The sequence below is a fragment of the Rhopalosiphum padi genome, chromosome 4, assembly GCF_020882245.1.
Source record: "Rhopalosiphum padi isolate XX-2018 chromosome 4, ASM2088224v1, whole genome shotgun sequence".
Lineage (NCBI taxonomy): Eukaryota > Metazoa > Arthropoda > Insecta > Hemiptera > Aphididae > Rhopalosiphum > Rhopalosiphum padi.
In genome coordinates, this window is record NC_083600.1 from 48,012,706 (window position 1) to 48,034,035 (window position 21,330).

Here is a 21,330-nt window from a genome sequence, read left to right on the forward strand (position 1 = left end):
TGTTTTATTTTTTCTTGTTCCTTGCCATTACATATACTAAAAATGGCACGTATACAGTATCCATTGATACCTTCTCCACTGTTGTACCACCACCACAACTCACACAGCGCTATCTCTAAATACAGGAGGTTTTTTTGCCAGACCCTATATATTCATATTATTTGAATAATTTATACATAATATATTCATAATACATTATATAATATAGGTAATGATTATTATCGTGTTCATTTTAGTTACTAAATTACCCCTAATAAACGTAGGAAATGCAACTTAATATTACTGGTATTAACCAATCTCTTATCAGTGGTATAGAAGTTAAATTTGCAGGAGTTACTAAATGAGTTATCTTCACTAACATATTTTAATCGAAGTCTAAAATAATTATATTATTGCTAGCCACTAGCCAGTTGAAAATAAGAAATTAAGAAATAAGTTATAACATTTTTTTTATTCATTATTAACTAAGAAAATAGTTTTTCATTGATTCTATTTTATACAATTAATACAACTTAAGAGGTAACTAAATATTGTTAAATATTGTTTGTCGCCCTTTATGATATTTTATAATTTAAAAAAATAGCTGATAACCTTATTTAAACCTATTTTGAATTGTCTATCTAGTAGGTAGTGTATAATCTAAACGTTTAAAAATTAAACATTGTTAACATATATTTTGTTGTATAATTGAAAAAAAAGTCTATATTTTCTTAAACATTTTTAAATAAATTCAAATGTAAAGCTAAAATTTATTCAATTATATAAACTGTTATGTTAAATAACTAAAATCTGAAATTTTCATTATATTTTCAGATTAATTTAATAATGGAGATATTGGCTTGTCGACGACCTGTTTTAGTGAGCATTTTAAAGAACCGAAAGCTCATAAAAAGATGTAATACATATTCTCATATTCAACAAAGAAGTATGAGCAATATTATGCTGCGTAGAATGGACAGAAATCCATTATTTAAAATAAATAATCCACAGTTGTCAAGGCATTTTGCAATAATGCGTGTTTTAAATTCAGTTTTAAAATTACGATATTTAGTGATAGGCAGTGCTGTTGGTGGTGGTGTATCTGTTTCAAAGGTATTGAATACATAACTAAATTTACAATAACTAATTATGATTGTTGTTAGTTAATTAATGGGGATGTAGTGGCTGGCGCATACTTATCGCAGGTTTATACCTTAGTCATGGGTAGGCCTTTCTCCTTGGGTAAGTGACTGTCTAGAGAGTAAGGTACTTCCACCCCCTTGTATAGAAGGCAACTGGAAATCATGCACAATTTAAACCTTTTCTAGTATATAACAGTCCAAGTATCTAATATATGTTTGTCAAACCAACCTTACAGTTGTTACATCAAAAGAAAAAATAATGATGAGTTATTACTATAATTTGTAAATTGTATGTAATATTATAGAAATATCAAGAATGGAAAGATTCATTACCTGATCTTAGTTGGTTGGAAGATATTTTTCCCAACAATGATGTAGCCAATACTATTCAAACGTCATTGAAATCAATTATGGACACTGTGCAAAATATTGATTTTGGTAAGACCTTAAAACTGATAATGTTTTGTGGAAGAACTTAAATTTGTTAAAATCTGAGATAATTTAGTGTTTAGACTGTACAAACAGTTCATATTGTATGTTATAGACTCTTCAAAATCTAATGAAAAATTGGAAAAATTAAAGGTCTGGTTTGATTCTCATATTGACCAAGCATTTAAGGCTGCAGAAATTACTGAATCAAATGACCAATGTGAGTTTTTATCTACCAGAGAAAAACAAATAACCATCTTAATTTTCAATGTGTTTAATAGCTTGTTAGTGTTGTGAAAAAAAATTTGTACTTTATTCCCCTTGCTTTATTTATTTATTTTTAATAATTTTTTATGCAAAATTATGCACTTGATCAAATTTAAAATCAAGTAACTACTTCTAATTAATTAATAAATTTACCAGTATGAAGTTAAGTTACTTGTAATTTAATTTGAGCAAATGCAACATGTTCATTTGAGTTAACTTCAATTTGACATATTATTATTATTTTTTGTAACTTATTTAAGTTCTTCCATTTTCAGTTGTTTTCCTGTTTATTTCATAAATTAGAATTTTTTTTTAGTATTATTTTATTTTTTAAACAATTTTTTTTAAATACTTACCTAATTTACTGCATCTAATATTATATATATATTTTTTTAATCTAAATAATTTGTAATAATTTAATTGTGTCAATAAAAATTTAATCTTAGATTTTAATACATAATATATAACAATCACAATTAACGTTAGATTACATTTGGTATAGATTTTTTTTTTAAAAACAAAAATAGGGAAAGTTTTTAAACTTACCATGTCTTTATTTAATATTTTTGTAGCTAAAATTGTTGAAGATATATCTCCCATTGTTACTAAAGCTGCAACACCAAACTCTAAAGATTATAAACAGAAATTGGGTTAGTATATGTTGTTGAAAATATATATGAATTGTCCAAATTACACATTATATTGTTTGTTCTAATTAATTATATTTAATATATTAGAAATATCTCAACAAGAACTTATAGAAATACAGTTGAGGTACCAAAAAGAATTGGAAAAACTAGAAAAGGAAAATAAAGAATTGCGAAAAATACTTTTACTTGCAAAAAATCATAAAATGAACATGAGAAAAGTTAAAGTAATTATCAAAAACAGTTTTGATTAGTTTTGAATTTTGTCTATAACAGTTATTAATAAATACTATTTTTATTGTTTAGAAATCATTAATAGATATGTACTCTGAACTACTTGATGAATTGAATGATTATGATTCAAATTACCAAACTCAAGACCATTTGCCCAGAGTTATTGTAATCGGTGATCAAAGTTCTGGAAAAACTTCGGTATTAGAAATGATAGCACAAGCAAGAATTTTTCCTAGGTAATATTTAACATATATAAAATTATTTTAATACAAACATAGTACATTGCTATTTTATTATATTTTTTTAGGGGTGCTGGAGAAATGATGACCAGAGCACCTGTTAAAGTAACTTTAAGTGAAGGTCCATATCATGTAGCACAATTTAAAGATAGTGCTAGAGAATTTGATTTAACTAAAGAGTCTGAGTTAGCTGAACTCAGAAAAGAAGTAAGAAGTTTTTGTATAATTTATTATTTAACACCAATTATTAATTTTTGACCAATGTTATCCTAAATTTAAAAAAAAGGTAGAAGTAAGAATGAAAAACACCGTAAGCCGTGGAAATTCTGTGAGTAATGAAGTTATTTCTATGACGGTCCGTGGTCCTGGTCTTCAACGAATGGTGCTTGTCGATCTACCGGGCATCATTAGTGTTAGTTAGAACTGTCTCCATATAACGATCAATTATTAATTTAAAATTTATTTATTAGAGTGTAACCCAAGGCATGGCACCTGACACGCGAGAATGTATTCGTCAGATGTCTACAGCGTATATGTCTAATCCAAATGCAATCATTCTCTGTATTCAAGACGGATCCGTGGATGCAGAGAGAAGTAATGTCACAGATTTGGTATCCCAAATTGATCCACATGGTCGACGTACTATTTTAGTTTTAACTAAAGTTGATTTGGCTGAAAAAAACATGGCCAATGCGGATCGTGTATGTGAATAGACTCTTTTTTTTATCTGAATTATAACTAATTTTCAGTGTTCTTAATTAATTTACATATTATTTTTTAGGTTAATAAAATTCTTAGTGGTAGTCTATTTCCTATGAAAGCATTAGGATACTTTGCCGTTATAACTGGCAAAGGCAGTCAAAATGATAGTATTGAGAGTATAAAGGAATATGAAGAGAAGTTTTTTAGGAGTTCGAAGCTATTCAGGTAAAACTTACAATACTTTTGAAGAATTCATTGTTACTGATTTTTGTTGTTTTTTTACAGAGATTCTATTGGTATTTCATCGCAATTGACAACGCGCAACTTGAGTATGGCTGTTTCTGATTGTTTTTGGAAAATGGTTCGTGAAACAGTGGAACAACAAGCAGATTCTTTTAAAGCGACTAGATACAATTTGGAAACAGAATGGAAAAATAATTTTCCAAGGTTTTTGACAAACTATTATAAATTTCTCATAAGTCAAAACTAAAAGTATGAATTTTTAACATTGACTTTACTTTAGGTATTTAGAACTTGACAGAGACGAGTTATTTGAAAAAGCTCGGGGAGAAGTCTTAAATGAAGTGGTAAATCTTAGTCTTGTGTCTGTTAAGGATTGGGAAGAGAAACTTAATGCTGAACTGTGGAATGGCATAGCTCACTACATAATTGAAAATGTCTATTTGCCTGCAGGCTATTCGGTGAATCAAACCAATAGTACCGGTAATAATAATAATAATAATAATAAAAGCATGAAATCTAAAACTTTATTTTTTATGTTATTATATAGCAAGCTTTAATACAATGGTTGATATTAAATTGAAGCAGTGGGCAGAGGAGCAATTACCCAGAAAATCAATTAATATAGGCTGGGTTGTGTTGAAAGACATGTTCAAAACAATGTTTGAAGAAAACCAAAACCAAAAACTTCAAGCATCCGATGAAATTTTAGAGACTTTAAAAACTGCTGTTATTGATGAAGCATTAACAAGGCACTCTTGGGAAGAGAAGGTAAAGTATTATTATTAATAGAAATTACTTAAAGGATGAATGAGAAAATTTAAATATTTTTTATAGGCATTAGAAATGTTACGAGTTATTCAATTGAACACTTTGGAAGATAGATGTATAAAAGATAAACATAACTGGGATCAAGCTGCCCAATTTCTTACTAGTACCCTTGAACAAAATTTAAAAGTAAACAATTTATTTCTTATTATTTTTGATAACTTATAACAATGTCATTTGATTTATTTTACATAGGTAACTGATAGTTCACTGAAAGAAATGGTTGGCCCTTCTAACTATGAGAAATGGTTTTACTGGCAAAGTTCTACAGCTGAGCAAACTAAAAGAAATAATATTAAATACGAACTGGAAAATTTATTGCATTCGAATCCCGTAATTAAATTATTTTTAATTTTATATTATATTTATAACTAAATTGTCATACTTATGCCACATTATTCTGTTTAGAACCATAGTAATTTGTTAAGTAAAGATGAACAGATAACCATAAGTAACAATTTGAAACAAAAAAATGGAACACCTTATGAACTTGATGATATATGGCAAACGTGGTATCTAGTATATAGACGTCATTATTTCAAAACAGCTCTAGAAAATGCACAGAATATTAAAAAACAATTTTACCACTATCAAGAATCAAATGGCTTACAGGTATTCATTTGAAAACCTAGAATTATTTAAAATAAAAATAAAAACAAATTAATAAATTAAAATTAACCTCAATAATGTTATTGAAACAATACTACATGTAATGTATTTATCCATTTAGTGATTAAACTTTATTTTTTAATTGCGTGAATATTTATCTAAAATTTTTATAAATAAACAGTCATACTATATCTGGAATGAGATTATACCCTTGGCTGCAACCAGTTTTTGTCAGCAGTGGTCAAGTAATGCTTGTCCATAGCCCTTACCAAATTTACCATCTGTAAGTCTGTTGTGTAGTGAAATCAGCAATCTTTCTAGATAGAATATCCAATTAAAAAATCAAAAAAATTAAGACTTAGATTTACCTATAGTCCTAACCCAACCTAACAATATAACCACATTATATAAAAATATTTCTCATTTACCTTGTATATTATATCCAAAGTTACGAAAAGAGTGATTTCACTCAATATTTGTGACATATATATGTTTAAAACATAATATTAATATACTAAAAAATATTATTTGTTTAGAATGAATATTATGATATTGAAATGTTTTGGAGGATAACACGTATGATCAAAGTAACTGCCAACGTCTTAAGACAACAAATTACCAACAGAGAATGTATATTTTTAAGTTTTAATTTACTTATCATAAAAAACTAAAATTATTAATAAATTGGTTTTTTTTCATACTAGTGAGACGTTTACATAAAGAATTAAAAGAAGTTTTAGATGAGTACAGCCAGAATAATGAGATCAAATGCAAACTTTTGACAGGACGCCGAGTAACTTTAGTGGAAGAACTTAGTGAGTTTATTAAGCTATTTTAATGTCTAGAATATGTATTTTTATGAGCATTTTTTATTTTAGATAAAGTCAAACAAATTCAAGAGAAACTAGAAGATTTCATTCAAGCATTGAATAAAGAAAAATAATAATTTAACTTGATCATTAATTTATACATACTATTATGTTTCTTTTAAAGGTTTTTAACATTAATGTTGACTTAATATAATTCTGTTTTCAATTTTGTTGTATATTGTTTACTTCCTAAGTAGTTAGTAACATTTAAAATTATGATGTTATTATACTATAGTGATTTGTATAAAATTGGTTTTTTTTTTGTAAATATATTCCTATATATTTATTTAATAGTTGACTGATGTACTGATAATATCATAAAACATTCATTCCGTACTATTTTTGTACGTGTTTGTAAGTTTGTAATGCCAAAAAATCCTCTATTAAATAATGTTATGTTAAAAGTACGATACAATTAGGCTATAATTCATATTAGGTAGTAGATAATAAATAATTATTTAATGTAAAGATTTTTTTTTTTTAATGCAATTTCTTATAATACATTTATTATAGTAATGTACGATTAATATCAAATAGAATATTATAATAGGTTATAATAATCATATTGTTATTTTAATTGTAACTATCAAACTATTTGTGCTTTCCTTAAAATAGCTTGGTGTGGACAGACTAAGAAAATAAATGGCTTTAAACCGGTTTATTAATATGTTATGTTGGAAAACCTTGGTACCAATATTATACTGATGAGATTTAAAACCATACCTGTATATTATGTTGTCTCCATCTTCAAGATATTTTTACCTGTCAGTTTTGATAATATAACTTTACTATTAAAGTTAACAACATAAAATGAATCCTACTGAAGACAAATTTTTCCTGTTGTATATATGTAAGAGTAAGATGGTGACGACAAACATGTACGAAGACCTCTTAACAATTATTTTTTGCAAAACTAACGACACATAATTGTCTTATAATTGTTTTGATTTCTAAAGAAAGTTAGGTTTTATAAACAAAAAATCCTAAAAATAAATTAATTCATCTTTTTATTATATTTGTTTTGGCCATCAATTGTGACTGGGTTGGACTTAATGGTTTACTGTGCATCCCCTTCTAATCACAGTCATACCTCACTAGATGCCTTAAAACAATTTTGTTTGAAATATTTATTCATGTTGAAAGAGTATAAAATGTTTGATTCTCAGTATTTCCTGTGGATCAATAACAGATGATTTCTTACAATTTGATGTTGTATAGGCAAATCACGGAATTAAGCTTTCATCGTAGTTAGTGCATTATTTAAATTTGTAGAAAATTAAATAATTAATATGCCAAGTGACCTGTATATTTCATACAATAATGTAACTTGTAACATACATGAAAACTAGATCATTATTTCTTGTGAAATACATAGGATAATATTATAGAGCACTTTAAATATCTCTAACTCTTTGTAGAAAAATTTTTTAAAAATTGCACTAAATCAATTGAAGAAATAAATAGTGTAAAGTTTATTATATATAAATAATAAAGCTAAACATTAATTACATATCCATGTTTACATGTTACATATATATATATTTATTTTTTTAATGCACAGAAGACATTCTAATGGTTTATTAAATATAATCTATAAAATTTTACTATAACATAAATTAAAAGACTAGTTACATTTATAACTTACTTAATGAATTTAAATATAAATAGTAAGAAATACAAATAAATTGAATTTAAATTATATATTTTTGAATATGAACATAATGAATTAGCAGCAACATTAATGATTTACATTTGAAAATAGCAAGTGACTGCTTAATAAAAAATTAAAATTGTGCACAACTCGCAAAGTTGTTATGCCAATTATAATATTTATTATTAATATTAAAAACATTGACACAATGACACATACAACTAATTATTAATGTAAAAGTGATAGTTTTAGAATATATCCGTTCAAAATTGTATAAATTAATTTAATATTGTATTACTCAGATGTGGAAACATTTATAATACTACACCTTATCAATTAATATAGTAATGAAATAGGTAATTGCTTACTTACACGATAAGTAAAATTCTTTTGAAAAATAAATATAAATTAAGAGGCAACGAAGGTGAAAAATAAATATACAAGTCAATTAGATAAATTTTTGTTTTCTACTAAATACTTTATTTACATTACAAATGTATTGTATTCAATGATTGATTTTCAAGGACCTTCACCGTAATATAAATAAACAATATATTATGATAAGAATTCAATGGTGTTACTTAACTAAAATTTTTATAAATGTCAAATTTATATAAATTATTAGCAATTAAAATAGTGTTATTAATCAGAACACAAATGTTGACGTTTATAATCAAATGGCTTAAGAATATGAAACATTAAACTAATATGAAATAAATTATATTTTTATTAAATTTATACATTTTACAATTAAAAGAAATTTATCTTTCCAACATCAAAAATATTATGGTATTCAAATTGTAAAAAAAGTATTTCTTACATTCTATTATTGTAACATAGATTGTACATTCTTTGTTTTGTTAATGTCAAATTCTTATTAGCAATGTTTCCATTTTCTCTGTTCATAAACTGAAACAATCCAAACACAAATATTTTAATTGAAATGATAAAAATAATATTGAATACAAGTCAGTCCATTTCATCTAGGCAGTTATTGACTGCCTTGCCCACGCCCCTGCCAAGATGAAACAGATCCTAAATAAATGCCGCACATAAAATCCCTCGAGTTTGCACCAAAAGGGTGAATTATTCAATTGTTCAGACTAGAAGACATAATACAAACTAATATTAAACATAAAATAATGGAAGTTTAAACATGCTAATAATGTCATGTAAACATAATAAAAGCAAATCGAGATTTTTGAGAATAAAAAAAAATTAATGGTAGGAACATACCTACGGTTGGATATAGTGTTGGGCCGATGTCGATCTGCCAATAGGATAAGAAACCAAAGGCTGCGAGTTAGTTGGCTGCGGCAGGGGCGGCGGGCCAGATCCAGATACAACAGGTGGTATCTGAATTGGAGCCATGGAGACGGTAGCTATGGACACGGGTGTGCCGGCCGCAGCCACCGCCGCCAAGCTGACTGGGACTGTGGTCACGGTGCGTATAGCGCTCACCATTTGCTGGGTGCTGCGTAGGGGCGCTTGTTCATTTATGCGCAGCTGTGCGTTTTGCTCCAACAAGAATTCATTAGTCGCTTGCAATTCCTCATTGCGCTTTTTCAACTCAGCCACACGCTTGCGCAACATTTCCACCTCATCTTGCAACAGCCAATACGGCTGTTGATGCACAGGCCCAGGTGGCGCGGAAAAGTCCATGTCGCGATTGGGGAATGGGCGCCCTAGCGGCATTCTGTTGTCAAATTCGTAGCGCCTACGCTTGGGATCGGGCTCTTCATCAAAATCAAAGCGTCTGCGGAACAACTCATTACCGAAGTTAGGTGGCATCGCTGGCTGGGGTGAATTGAAAGGACCATTTGGACCTCTAACAGGTACATCAAGTGGTTGATCTACATGACGAAATTTACAATGAGCTTGGCTACGATGGCAATTGCCTTTTAAATAATCTTTACAAATAGGTATATCATCAGAAGGAGGCGCACCAGTTATTTCAATTGTTCTCAACACTTCTGGTGCCATGCGTCCGGTCCGATTATAATATTCCTCATCCTCACGAGAACAATGAATGAACCGGCAGTCGTGTCGACTACACTTGCCATTTTGAAAGTCATGGCAAAATACATATTTGCGCTTATCCTCTTCGACAGGAGGATGAAAAAATTTGCAAGATTTGCCTCTATTGCACACATTTCGCATGAAATCACGACATACATTGTCATTTGTTTCTGATTCCTGATCCTTTTTCCCCTTCATCCCTGCGATTTCAGACTATTATACAAATTTGTATGCACTTAGCATTTCAAAATCTAAAATTTGGTTTAACACAGTATATAATATAATATACCTATTTAATTTAATTATATTATTTAAAGAATATTGTTTTAATTGTTATTAATTTAGTCTAATTAATATTGTTAGACAATTATGGAAACAAAGTGTTTGAAGTTTAAATATCTCATATTATGGTCTAAGAAATAGGTAAATCTAAAATAAATAATTAAATTTATTAAATTATTTTTGAATGTTGTCAATGAAAGAAAGTGAAAACCTTGCACATGTTTGCAAGCACTATTATACCAATTACCTACCCAACTTCAGTAAATCATTGCCAAATAATAATTATTAACACAGTTAATAGATATAATATATACTCGCTGCGTAAATACTCAATTAATCGGCGCAAATTACGCGCGACGCCAATGGAAATTCGATGGCCGGGTAAAGCGCATGCGACGTTGGCAGTTAACTAAAATTAACTAAAATTAGTTTGTGAATATACAATTGAACGACCGGCGTTGGGCAGTTGTAAGTATCGCCAAAATATCCACTAAAACTAAAGACGAGGTCTCTGGCAATTGAGGCTGCTTAGCGCGAAATGTCGTTAATAACTATTAGGGCAAGTCATTGTACATAATGATAATATTGGTATATTGTAATAATTGTCAATACTTTACCTTAAGAAGATTATTTTTACAAAAATTAAATCAAAACTCCAATTAATTATAGGATTGTACGAACACTACGATAACTGTACTTAGACCAACTTTATTCTTTTTTTTTATATATTATAAAAACAGTGAAATTAATGTATAGGTTTAATTTGTTATGGTTAACTCGAAAATCAAAACTTAAATGTTTTAACAATACAACAACAAGACTAGAAGACTGTAGGTACCACTTTTCGTAATAAAATATTAAAATCAAAATGGAAAAATAATCAATGACCTTTGGGGCGTGGCTTAGTTAGATGTAAACATTTGGAGTTTTTGTTCCAGGCAGTCCTGGAGGAAAAACGAATTTTTTTTAATCCGTTCAAACTATTAGCTTAACTAGTAAGAAATAAGCAATAATTAAAGTTTATGGTATATATTTTCTATGTTTATGGCTTATACTTTGTAGGACTCAACATTGTCGACTCTAGACTCTTAGGGTCTGGACTTCCATGGGTAAAACTACGGTATAGAAGACATACTATATCTTAAATATAGTACGGTAAAACCGTATAGGATACGTCATGAAAATTAAGTGCTTGTAGTACTAAAAAAATAAAATACTAAAGCCAAAACTTTTTTAAAATTGATGTATTTATTTAAAATTATTGTAACAATTAACAACAACTGAAGTTAGTCTAAACGTATAAAAATTTTTATTGAATTTAAATATACGTTTAAGATGTAGCAATTTTTTTTCCACTAAATGAGTTTATCTTTTCTAAAGTGCTGCTCAATAATGAACCTTTTTCTTGTTTGAATTTAAACATGTGTAATAAAATGTGTTCTACTATTTCAGGGGCAGTTTTATTTTGTCCGAAATAATCTATAAATTCACCTTCTGGATTGACCAAGTACATAATGATTGTATGATCCACCTGAAATTATAAATAAAAATATAAATGTACAACTAATTCTAAAAGTATAATAATTGTTTATAATATGGTCACAAACTCACAATATAATCATTATCAACATCTTTCTTTCCAGGGCTATAATAAACTCTATATCTTTTACACACTTGCTGAATTTGATCTGATGTACCACTTAAACCAATGAATTTTGGAGAAAATTCCTTTATGTATTTATCTACTATTTGAGGAGTATCTCTGTCTGGATCTACAGTTATGAAAATACCTTGAATGCCTGTGTTCATGTCTTCTTTTTCTAAAAAAATTATATGATATGATTACCACATGACAAAGTTATCATTATAATATGTTTGATTTTATTATATAGTTACCAAGATTATCAACAACTAACGCCATTTTTTCTAATTCATCAGGACATATATCTGGACAATGACTGAACCCAAAATAGATGAGCATCCATTTCCCCAAAAATTGTTCACTTTTTACAATATTGTTGGATCCATCAAGTAATTCAAATGGACCTCCAATTTGTGCTTTTCCTAGCTGACGTTTTCTTTCTCGTCTTTGTTCTGAAAATAAAACATTTTTTTTTTTTAAGTTTTTTATTTAAGTTATAAATAGCTAATATAATATTAAATAAAGATAAAATGTTAACTTTATCATTAAATAATTTATGAATAAATAATTTCAATGTATATATTTTTAATTTATTTAATAGAAATACAGGTAGATAGCTCAATAGTAAATAATTACAAAAATAATATAATAAATACATGTAACTACCTCTTACATCAAAAAGACTACAAGAAAAAAGAAATATAAAATATTTAGTTAAATAAAAATATAACGTAACTACAACCAAGAATATTTAAATTAATGTAATGTTTACTATACATTTATATTTATGCAAGGTTTTCAAAATTTTGAAATAAAATATTGTTAAATATAATACATAGGTATTAGGTAATTATAATCAAAACAGAAGTTATTTAATTAGGTATCTAACTTAAAAATTATCAACACTTACTTTCTTCTTGTTCTTCTTTAAGATATAACAAGTATGTGACCATACCCGCTCCTAAAATACCAGTAATTCCTACAGTTTTCCACGTAATTGGACTATCCTTTCCAAATATTGTTTTATTACGTTTTGGAAATTCATGTTTATTTGGTCCTCCTGACACATTACTAAAGTAGAATTTTGAAATTTGATTAATTTGGAACTATAAAAAAAAATTACATTTAGGTTTATATTTTAAAAACATAATTATTTAATTAAAATCAGTCAGTGTTTGCAAGTTATAACTATATCTATAATCTATGGAAAATACTAAAATAAAAAAAAAAGTAAATAATAAAATAGATATTTTACTCGTTGAAAAATTCTTCTGGAACAAAATGACATGACTATTAAAAATTTTTAAAAACCACTAAATAAATGTTGTTAACACTTTTTTAAATACTTTGATTGAATTTTATCTTTATTTTATATGTATGATTTTAAACTTCGCAAAAAACTGGTATTTGCACACTTGAAGAATAATTTTGTATGGTACGTTTTTCGATTAGATGTAGTAAAATTATGACGTATGAGGAGTCAAAAATAAACTTTATACTTAATGTTAGAAAACTTTTTACCCACGAATAATAAAATAATGTTATATATTATTAAATAATTATTATACTTCAATTTTTTTTTATCATAAATCTTTATTTCCTTTCCGACAATGATAAAGTGCTTATCACTGAAAGATCCACCCACGGTCTTAGAAGATCTTCTAAGACCGTGGATCCACCAGTGAATTTTATCAGTATCTTATAAGTTTTGATAACAGATCTATGATAATAATTATGATCATGTATCATAAATTAGAGCGCGGATTTCTATGCAATTATTGCAATTGCATATTTTTGTTAATTATCTCCACGAATCATCATAATTTGAAATTGAAAAGGGTGAAATTTTTTTTTGCATATTTCTGCATATTTAAATGTTACTCCATATTTTTGCATATTTTGGCAAAATTCAAAATTTATTGCATATCGAACCGAAAATTAAAAAAAAATGTATATAAATTAATATTTTGTCAAGTAGAAAAATTAAAACTAAATTTTATAGTCACTATAAATAATCGATTACGACATAAACTTAATCTCTCTTACTAAGACCCTCATAATAATATTATCTAGGGCATCTCACAGGCTTTTATATTTTAATTTTTAAGCGAGTTACAAACATTTTAAAGTTTTAATATTTTACATAAAAAATATCTACAATTGCTTGTTTCATGGATAACCACATTAGTTTAGCAAAATTTGACGTTAACATTTCGGCAGTGTAGTGGTGTACGCCATATAAACGTTAAATATCAATATTGTTTGCTGTAGCACTTAGCAGACCAGATACAAAAATCAGTCAATGTGATATTACCACGTTATTATGCCTCACAAAGCAGCAAAATATAATAAGGAAATTTATAGAAAAAAAAGTTGAATTAAATTCTCAAGTTTGGTCATTTTCAATGATCAGGAAAAATATCTCAAAGTTTTTAGTTTGTACGTATCTACTAAGCAGAGCTTAAAACAAAATCCAAGTTTAGTTTCATTTAGAATAGTAAGAATTCATCTTTATAATAAAAGTTATGGATAGTTCTACATCAAAATCTTAATCTTATAAATTAGTCAATAGGTATACTTATTGGATATTTTTTTTTAGCATTTTTTAATTACAGTTAATTGTTATTTTTGATCTTAAATTTAATATTTTGAATTAATTATTATTTTAGTTTATATATTTATGACTAGACTAAAGAAAACTTTTTAAGCAACCATTAAAGACCAATATATTAATTGGATACCTAGATGTACCTAATTTATAAATTGTATAAATTTTAAATTTAATTTAAAGAAAAACTTATAAACCTAACCTATATTTCATACTATGCTTCTTCTTTTTCTCATATCTGCTTACTGCTATTGGTATTAGAAGGATCAGTTGGCTGAGTTAACAATTCCAGTGAGTGTTTAGTCTAATAATTATGACTTATATAGTCAATAGTCATATAGTTACATTCTTTATAGAGGCTTCTTCTACGTCTCATACTCTACTAAACTCTATTACTCCGTCTGTACCTTCTATACTAAGCTCCTTTAATATGGTAATTTAGTTTAGTTTTATAGGTAGATTCAGACAAGCAGCATATAATGTAAAAATTAAAAATTGTTTAGGTAAATAAGGATGCTGGATGGTTTAACTATAATAGTATAATGATTGTAATATCAAAATCATAAAAGTTTTGTTAATAAAATAAATACAGTTTAGGCAATACAAATCCAATAGATTTTATAAAATAAGACAAAATTATTTACTTACATAATTTTAAATTGTACAAAACTATATATTGTATCAATAGGGTACAATGTACAAAATAATATTTAACATGTTATGCAAGCAAAACATTATTTAAATTTTTTACACACTCATTAAGTCATTAGGAATTGATAAATTATTAATCCATGTGACCATGCAACATCAATTTTCAGAATTATTTTGTTTCATTCCCAGATAATATCCTAAAATATATTTCAATAACAAACATAAATAAATTTTAATTAAACATAGGTAATAGATACATGGTAAATATTTGAATATAATATAAATATTAAGTATTTTTAATACTATTTGTCTATTTATCAAGGATGACCATTGGGAAAATTGTTTTAAATAAGAAATTAATATTTATGAATACAATTTTAAAATTCTTTATAATATATCTGAAACTAAATCAAAAACTTAAAAAAAATGATTTCCAGGAATTTATGTTTTTCGTAAGTTCAAGTATACTTAAAAAAATATTAAGAAATTAAATAATAATAAAAATATAGAATAGAATACATTTATTTTTAGATTAGCTTTACATATATTTTAAAGAAAAAATAGATTTTCAAAAAGGTAGCAAAATGCTCAACTACACAATAAAAATGAAATACTAATCTATTAATCTAACTGTTTCAAAAACTTTAAATTTTGATATTAAATATCTTGTAAACACATGTTGATCCATTAAATATATACATTAATTATTTCAAGAAGTTTAAACTTTTTAATGAAAACATGATTTTTATCGTTATAATTGTGAATATATAATATTTATATATATTATTAATAATATAATAATAATAATTATTATTATTATTAAGTGAAATTATGTTTTAGAATAGCTAATATTGTTGATTTTGATGAATGTATTGATTTGAAATTGATTGAAATGGATTGATTTACTACTTTGAAATATGAAAATAAAAGTTTAAGCTATCATTCAGTAAAGTAAAAATTCAAAAATGGTAGCAATAACAAATTTAAAAAAAATATAGAATGAGTGTATAGTATACACCGTTTAAGTATTAAAATGGATTACCTAAAAATTCACCTTATTCTTGTATGATAGTATTATAGTTGATAAATAATACTTAATTATTTCTATCAATAACTCGATTATTATATTAAAACAAAATGAAAATAGAGAAGTAACACTAATAATAACTAATAATTAATTAACAAACCAGTATGAAATCCACTCATATAATATGACATAAGCATTGATGTGAGAGCTTCCCTTTCAGTTTTAGGTAAATTTTTTATACTATCTGGTGGTGGTGGTGGCGGTGGAAAAAGCACTTCTGCACCCTTAAAACAAATAAATACATTTAAGTCACTCATTATTTTTTACTAGAGCCTGGATATTAATACAAAGTTCATCTTTTTTTGGTTCATCTTAAACAATGCTTTCCAAGTACATAATTTGTTTCGTGTAATGGGTGCTTCAAAGCGGACATTTTTCATTTTTTATCATTATTGGGTCATTTTGTCGGTTTTAATGCATATTTGTTCAACATACTATACAAATTTAGCTTATTTAATTATTTAAAATATTATCTAAAGAAAAATTGTTTTCTTGATATTTAAGTTGTTTTTGTTTAATAGATTTATTAGGTAAATGTATATTTAAAATGAACAATACTGCCCCAAAAGATATGCATGTCAACATCATCACTGAACCATGTCAATTTTTCAAGTTTTTTTTTTTATAAAATAATAATTATACCTTATTTATAAATTGTCAGAGTATAAAAAAAATATATGAAATTTTGGCTACTTCTAGAGCACTCTTGTATGGTTTTTAAGGGTATTTTAATCCAGGCCCTACTTATCATATAATAATATTATTTATGATTTGTCACATGTTTACATTATTTTTTTTTCAAAAAAAATTATAAGACATAAATTGAGAGCAATGTTCTGTAGTTTACTAGCTTAATTAAAAAAAATGGGAATAATTTTAACTTTTAAAAGGATTTAAAATCTTAAATATAGCATACCTCATATTTATTTGTTGATTCAGTTTGATAATTTTTGTTAACATTAGTCTGGAAAAGTTAAAATAATAATATTATAAAACCGACAAAGCAAGATTACCTTAAAAATTTAAAACAAGAAATAACTTATTAACAATCCTAGCTATAACCAGTTGAAAAGTTGATGTTCCCTACAGTAAGGAAATTAGTATTCACACTGTTCTATTTAGCTGCAGAGTTTAATGTTTCAGTGCAGAAACATAGTGCATATTAAACAAAAAAAATTTAAAAAAAACATCCAAACCCTTATTTGGGATGTGGCCGATAACTTACTAAAAATGGGTAAAATTTACTACGAAAAGTTGAAATCAATATGGGATAATCCGATGATCAAAACATAGTAAATAAAGGTCTAGATTGTATCTGATCTACATAATTACCCTAAGAATAGGCTACTATAAATATATTTTGAACAAATCAAGGTAGATTTGCAGAATTCTTTAAGAAATGGAAATTAAGATTTGAAATAATGTGGTTGTGAAGCTGATAGATAAATAGCGTCTCACATCATTGTGGAATGTAGTTTAAATTTATTCAAAAGAAGCTTGCAAGATATCTTCATAACTTAAATGCACAATTAGTCACATGGCTCAAAACACTATGAATGCAAAAATTATTATTCACGATGATAGTTCTTATTTTCACAATATAATAGCAGTAAATTCTATCAAATTGTATTTAATTTTAATTTTAATTTAATCGTATAACCTATGAGTATTATTGTATTTAAGATTGTTGTTTGCTATATTATGTGTGTTAAGCAATTTGAATATATATTTACATTGTAAAAAAAATGATTTTATTATATTTAACTTACTTTTTTCTTGGGTTTGTTTTTTACACTAGATTCACAGCTTTCCTAAATTAATTATCAAGACATTAAGTAATTAAATAATAAAATACAATTTAACATATTGTTTATTCATATAATCAAGTTAAATACTTAATCCGTAATTTTTTTTACGAATCAATATAAATTTTAAAATTATAATATATATTATACCATCATAATATGACATATTATAGTTTTAAAATAACTTAATTCAAAATATAGAAACAAATTTAATCATTGCAATATAAATGAGTTAAATTTGTTCTTTAGTTAACTATGAAATAAATAAAGTTTAATTTAGATTTATATATTTTTGAGATAATTATAACACAAGAAAAAAAGTAACTTGGTATAACTATCAATGAAACACATACATTTGAATTTTTGAGTTTGTAAGTAAATTTCTGTCTTTGTTTTAGTAATGCATAATGTAGTAAATTTTATATGCAGAATAAAGCATTTAACTTGTTACTTTTTAATGATTGACTGATGCATCATATATATATATATATTTTTATTTGTTGACATTTTAATTTTTACTTACTTACGTTTGAAACATATTTTAAAATTAAACACAAAGAAAACATCATTGAGGTTATAGATAATATTTTTAACTTTTAATAATTTATTCATAATTTGAATAAATAAATTCATTCAAATATTAAAAATAATAGAGTAAAATGGTTTATACTGAACATAAAATATCTTAAAGATCTGTAAAAAAGAGGCAACAGTAACTCAGAGCATGATATGATATATATAAACAAATTAAAAATATTATATATTAATAGTATTACATATTAGTATACATTTTAATAATATATTCAAATAAGAATAATTACTTTGTCGTTTAAACTCAGCTCAGACATTGAATCAATAGGAGGTAGTTTCGCCTTGGCCTTTTTTTTCACTTTTTCATATTGTTTGTCATAACTATTGATGAGATCTGAATCATCAACATCGTCGACCTATGAAAATTCAGAAATAAAAATTACAATCACTACACAGTATTTATGCTTTCAATCCACTTACAGAATTTCTGTTAAATATTTGAGTATTATATTGGGTATCAGACATGACTTATGGTAGCAAATGCATGTACATAATATAAATATATTTAAAATCTGGATGAAAATACTGTAAACAATATTATACTTTGCTACTATCAACCACGATTAAAGAATAAAGATATATCTTTAATCGTGCTATCAACCGGCAGTGATGTGCTGATAATATCAAGTGAACCTAAGCGGTAACAATATGGTAGCAGCATAACCTACAAATAATTGATAAAGTTTTGGTTAAGTGAAGTATATTGTACCCACGGTCTTAGATTATTGTACCTAATTTAGTAATTTACTTGTTTGAACGACTACTTCTGCTGTTCTGCTCTGTAGTCTACTATAACTGAGTATTGTTGAGTAAACTTTGATCCGTATTTTTGTTTGTTATATTAAGAAAATAAATAGTATTATAAATTAATCTTTGAAAATGGAAAAATTAGTCAAAGTTAAGAAACCTACAGAAGAGGAATTGATTCATAACACTTTTAATGCCTTACGAACAGAACAACGACAACTCGCTACAAAATTATCAGAAATTGAGCTCGATCTAAATGAACATAGGTTTGTCCATTTATTATAGCATAATATTTTACTTATTTTAATAATATGTATTGGTTATAAATGTTAATATCTCTTCATTTCGTTTTAGTATTGTTATTGACACTCTAAACAAGTTGGACGAAGAAAGAAAATGTTTCAGACTGATAGGCGGAGTGTTAGTTGAAAGAAAGATTTGTGATGTTCTACCTACACTAATTAAAAATAGAGGAGAAGTTAGTTTTACACATTCATAAAGTTCTAGTTATATATTTTCAATTGTTGAGATTTTTCATTATTAATTTTAAGAAAATAATTTGTATGAACCCAGATCTACAATAACTTAATAATTTAAATGTTTTTTAAGAGGAGCCATTTAAGTATTTTATTATAATTTCCTAATATCTTAAAGAAAATTAATTTTTATCATTAAATATGAGTATTTGATGAATTATAATTCTAAATTATAAAAAATGTATGATAGAATTTGTTATTATAAACACTTTCAACTTGTTTTTAATAACTCTTGCTTCTTAACTTCATTATATACTGTATTATTTTTAATTTGAACTAGCTTATGTTATAAACATTTATTATTGTAAAATTTAGTAAAAGATGATGGCTATTTTTAAATTATTACTTACATTTTTTATTTTTTGAGAAAATATGCTTGTTTATATTTTTAGTTCAATTTTTATAAATTTCTTATTAAAACTTTAAGTTAAATGTAAACAATATGTAATTAACAAAAATGATCAGTAATTAATCAATTATTTACCAAATCTCATTATAATTTAATTTTGTGATAACTATTAATTGAATTAATTTGTTTTAGATGGGTAAAATTGTGAAAACATTGAATGAACAATTAACTAAAAAAGGAATTGAAATCAATGATTTCAAGAATAAACATAACATACAAGTTAGAGGTGGAATTACCCCGATATCAGAGGAGGTTGAAAGTCAAAGCGTTGAAAAAAAAACTGATCATGGTGGCTCAGTAATTGTTAATAATGTTTAATTTTACTATAATGTTTTAATATGCTTCTTATTTTACATATAACTACTTTCGGGTTATGTATTGTAAATTATATTGCCTTATTTAACACTCAAAATACTCAAATTAATTTTTAAGTGAAAAAAAAATGAAAGATCCCCCTAATTTTGATTTATTCATTTTTGTACTAATTAAGTTTATTAATAAACGTTAACATTTTAACTAGTTCAGTTTTTGAATATTGTATTATAGTTAATTTTCTTTTTAGAATATGGGATGGAATATTGTACAATTTAGATGCACATTTATCATCATTAATCATACAATGTTAATATTTAAACATAATCAAAATATTTTTTATACAAATATATTGCTTTAGATTTAATATTAATTACCTATCATTTCTTTTTAAGAGGAATACATATTTCTGCTTAGAACAGACTAGACTTAATAATGATGGAAATAAATGTATTTAGAGTTAGATTCAAAACGGTTATTTAATAATCGATTATTGAATATTATATTATCATATATTGTGAATACATTATACAGTATACAGTACATTTTACTTGTATGCGAATTACATGATTAGTAGTTACTATGATGCAAATGGAATGAATAGGATATATTTTCACTCACACATAGTTATTATTGATCATAAATACTGTTACATGCACTTGCGTTATTCATTTATAAATTATATACATAGTAATGAAAGTAATATATTTTAGATTCTGAACAGTGATAAATGTATTGAATTCACAACGATGTTTTTTTTTTTATTATTATTTTTGTGTGTCATCATGTTTTATAGTAGTAATAG

At 25.9% G+C, this 21,330-nt stretch overlaps 5 protein-coding genes across 13 annotated transcripts; 2 read left to right on the forward strand and 3 right to left on the reverse strand.

Annotated features, from left to right (window-relative positions):
• Nucleotides 1-363: 363 nt before the first annotated feature.
• On the forward strand, nt 364-6,846 carry LOC132929850 (dynamin-like 120 kDa protein, mitochondrial). 2 transcript variants are annotated; one of them, XM_060995458.1, is made up of 20 exons: nt 364-519; nt 814-1,092; nt 1,427-1,559; nt 1,666-1,770; nt 2,390-2,467; nt 2,555-2,691; nt 2,771-2,934; nt 3,006-3,144; nt 3,224-3,349; nt 3,408-3,638; nt 3,719-3,864; nt 3,925-4,086; nt 4,163-4,362; nt 4,430-4,650; nt 4,717-4,836; nt 4,903-5,040; nt 5,116-5,319; nt 5,853-5,946; nt 6,021-6,131; nt 6,195-6,846. In XM_060995458.1, the coding sequence occupies exons 2-20, from the start codon at nt 826-828 to the stop codon at nt 6,257-6,259; spliced, it is 2,841 nt and encodes a 946-aa protein (XP_060851441.1). In that variant the 5' UTR covers nt 364-519; nt 814-825; the 3' UTR covers nt 6,260-6,846. The 2 variants fall into 2 exon arrangements, with proteins under 2 accessions (XP_060851441.1, XP_060851442.1); XM_060995459.1 differs by lacking the exon at nt 1,666-1,770.
• A 1,699-nt stretch (nt 6,847-8,545) lies between these two features.
• On the reverse strand, nt 8,546-11,000 carry LOC132929829 (zinc finger CCCH domain-containing protein 10-like). 7 transcript variants are annotated; one of them, XM_060995427.1, is made up of 4 exons: nt 10,755-11,000; nt 9,783-10,055; nt 9,298-9,689; nt 8,546-8,745 (listed from the first exon to the last, which is right to left on the reverse strand). In XM_060995427.1, the coding sequence occupies exons 2-4, from the start codon at nt 10,051-10,053 to the stop codon at nt 8,653-8,655; spliced, it is 756 nt and encodes a 251-aa protein (XP_060851410.1). In that variant the 5' UTR covers nt 10,054-10,055; nt 10,755-11,000; the 3' UTR covers nt 8,546-8,652. The 7 variants fall into 7 exon arrangements, with proteins under 7 accessions (XP_060851410.1, XP_060851408.1, XP_060851407.1 ...); XM_060995425.1 differs by having other exon boundaries at nt 9,077-9,689; nt 10,755-10,999; XM_060995424.1 differs by having other exon boundaries at nt 9,077-9,689; nt 9,753-10,055; nt 10,755-10,999.
• Nucleotides 11,001-11,366: 366 nt separating this feature from the next.
• Nucleotides 11,367-13,385, reverse strand: LOC132930277 (protein SCO1 homolog, mitochondrial). The gene is made up of 5 exons (XM_060996050.1): nt 13,035-13,385; nt 12,690-12,885; nt 12,034-12,231; nt 11,749-11,957; nt 11,367-11,668 (listed from the first exon to the last, which is right to left on the reverse strand). The coding sequence occupies exons 1-5, from the start codon at nt 13,065-13,067 to the stop codon at nt 11,468-11,470; spliced, it is 837 nt and encodes a 278-aa protein (XP_060852033.1). The 5' UTR covers nt 13,068-13,385; the 3' UTR covers nt 11,367-11,467.
• Nucleotides 13,386-14,979: 1,594 nt separating this feature from the next.
• Nucleotides 14,980-19,100, reverse strand: LOC132930278 (uncharacterized). 2 transcript variants are annotated; one of them, XM_060996051.1, is made up of 6 exons: nt 18,942-19,100; nt 18,752-18,877; nt 17,895-17,936; nt 17,042-17,089; nt 16,226-16,349; nt 14,980-15,235 (listed from the first exon to the last, which is right to left on the reverse strand). In XM_060996051.1, the coding sequence occupies exons 1-6, from the start codon at nt 18,984-18,986 to the stop codon at nt 15,195-15,197; spliced, it is 426 nt and encodes a 141-aa protein (XP_060852034.1). In that variant the 5' UTR covers nt 18,987-19,100; the 3' UTR covers nt 14,980-15,194. The 2 variants fall into 2 exon arrangements, with proteins under 2 accessions (XP_060852034.1, XP_060852036.1); XM_060996053.1 differs by lacking the exon at nt 17,042-17,089.
• Nucleotides 19,101-19,225: 125 nt separating this feature from the next.
• Nucleotides 19,226-20,732, forward strand: LOC132930578 (prefoldin subunit 2). The gene is made up of 3 exons (XM_060996518.1): nt 19,226-19,534; nt 19,623-19,746; nt 20,346-20,732. The coding sequence occupies exons 1-3, from the start codon at nt 19,401-19,403 to the stop codon at nt 20,529-20,531; spliced, it is 444 nt and encodes a 147-aa protein (XP_060852501.1). The 5' UTR covers nt 19,226-19,400; the 3' UTR covers nt 20,532-20,732.
• The last annotated feature ends 598 nt before the right edge of the window (nt 20,733-21,330 follow it).

What these genes read in the sequence shown, in the direction of transcription:
- LOC132930578 (XM_060996518.1), top strand. Translation starts at nt 19,401, where the DNA reads ATGGAAAAATTAGTCAAAGTTAAGAAACCTACAGAAGAGGAATTGATT. An exon ending in CTCGATCTAAATGAACATAG is followed by an intron (nt 19,535 to 19,622) that starts GTTTGTCCATTT and finishes ATTTCGTTTTAG; the next exon opens with TATTGTTATTGACACTCTAA. An exon ending in TAATTAAAAATAGAGGAGAA is followed by an intron (nt 19,747 to 20,345) that starts GTTAGTTTTACA and finishes AATTTGTTTTAG; the next exon opens with ATGGGTAAAATTGTGAAAAC.
- LOC132930278 (XM_060996051.1), bottom strand. Translation starts at nt 18,986, where the DNA reads ATGTCTGATACCCAATATAATACTCAAATATTTAACAGAAATTCT. An exon ending in AGCTGAGTTTAAACGACAAA is followed by an intron (nt 17,937 to 18,751) that starts GTAATTATTCTT and finishes TAATTAATTTAG; the next exon opens with GAAAGCTGTGAATCTAGTGT. An exon ending in TATGAGTGGATTTCATACTG is followed by an intron (nt 15,236 to 16,225) that starts GTTTGTTAATTA and finishes AATATATTTTAG; the next exon opens with GATATTATCTGGGAATGAAA.
- LOC132929829 (XM_060995421.1), bottom strand. Translation starts at nt 10,053, where the DNA reads ATGAAGGGGAAAAAGGATCAGGAATCAGAAACAAATGACAATGTATGT.
- LOC132929850 (XM_060995458.1), top strand. Translation starts at nt 826, where the DNA reads ATGGAGATATTGGCTTGTCGACGACCTGTTTTAGTGAGCATTTTAAAG. An exon ending in TAGCTGAACTCAGAAAAGAA is followed by an intron (nt 3,145 to 3,223) that starts GTAAGAAGTTTT and finishes TTTAAAAAAAAG; the next exon opens with GTAGAAGTAAGAATGAAAAA. An exon ending in ACATGGCCAATGCGGATCGT is followed by an intron (nt 3,639 to 3,718) that starts GTATGTGAATAG and finishes ATTATTTTTTAG; the next exon opens with GTTAATAAAATTCTTAGTGG.
- LOC132930277 (XM_060996050.1), bottom strand. Translation starts at nt 13,067, where the DNA reads ATGTCATTTTGTTCCAGAAGAATTTTTCAACGA. An exon ending in GTTAGTTGTTGATAATCTTG is followed by an intron (nt 11,958 to 12,033) that starts GTAACTATATAA and finishes TAATTTTTTTAG; the next exon opens with AAAAAGAAGACATGAACACA. An exon ending in ATGTTGATAATGATTATATT is followed by an intron (nt 11,669 to 11,748) that starts GTGAGTTTGTGA and finishes TTATAATTTCAG; the next exon opens with GTGGATCATACAATCATTAT.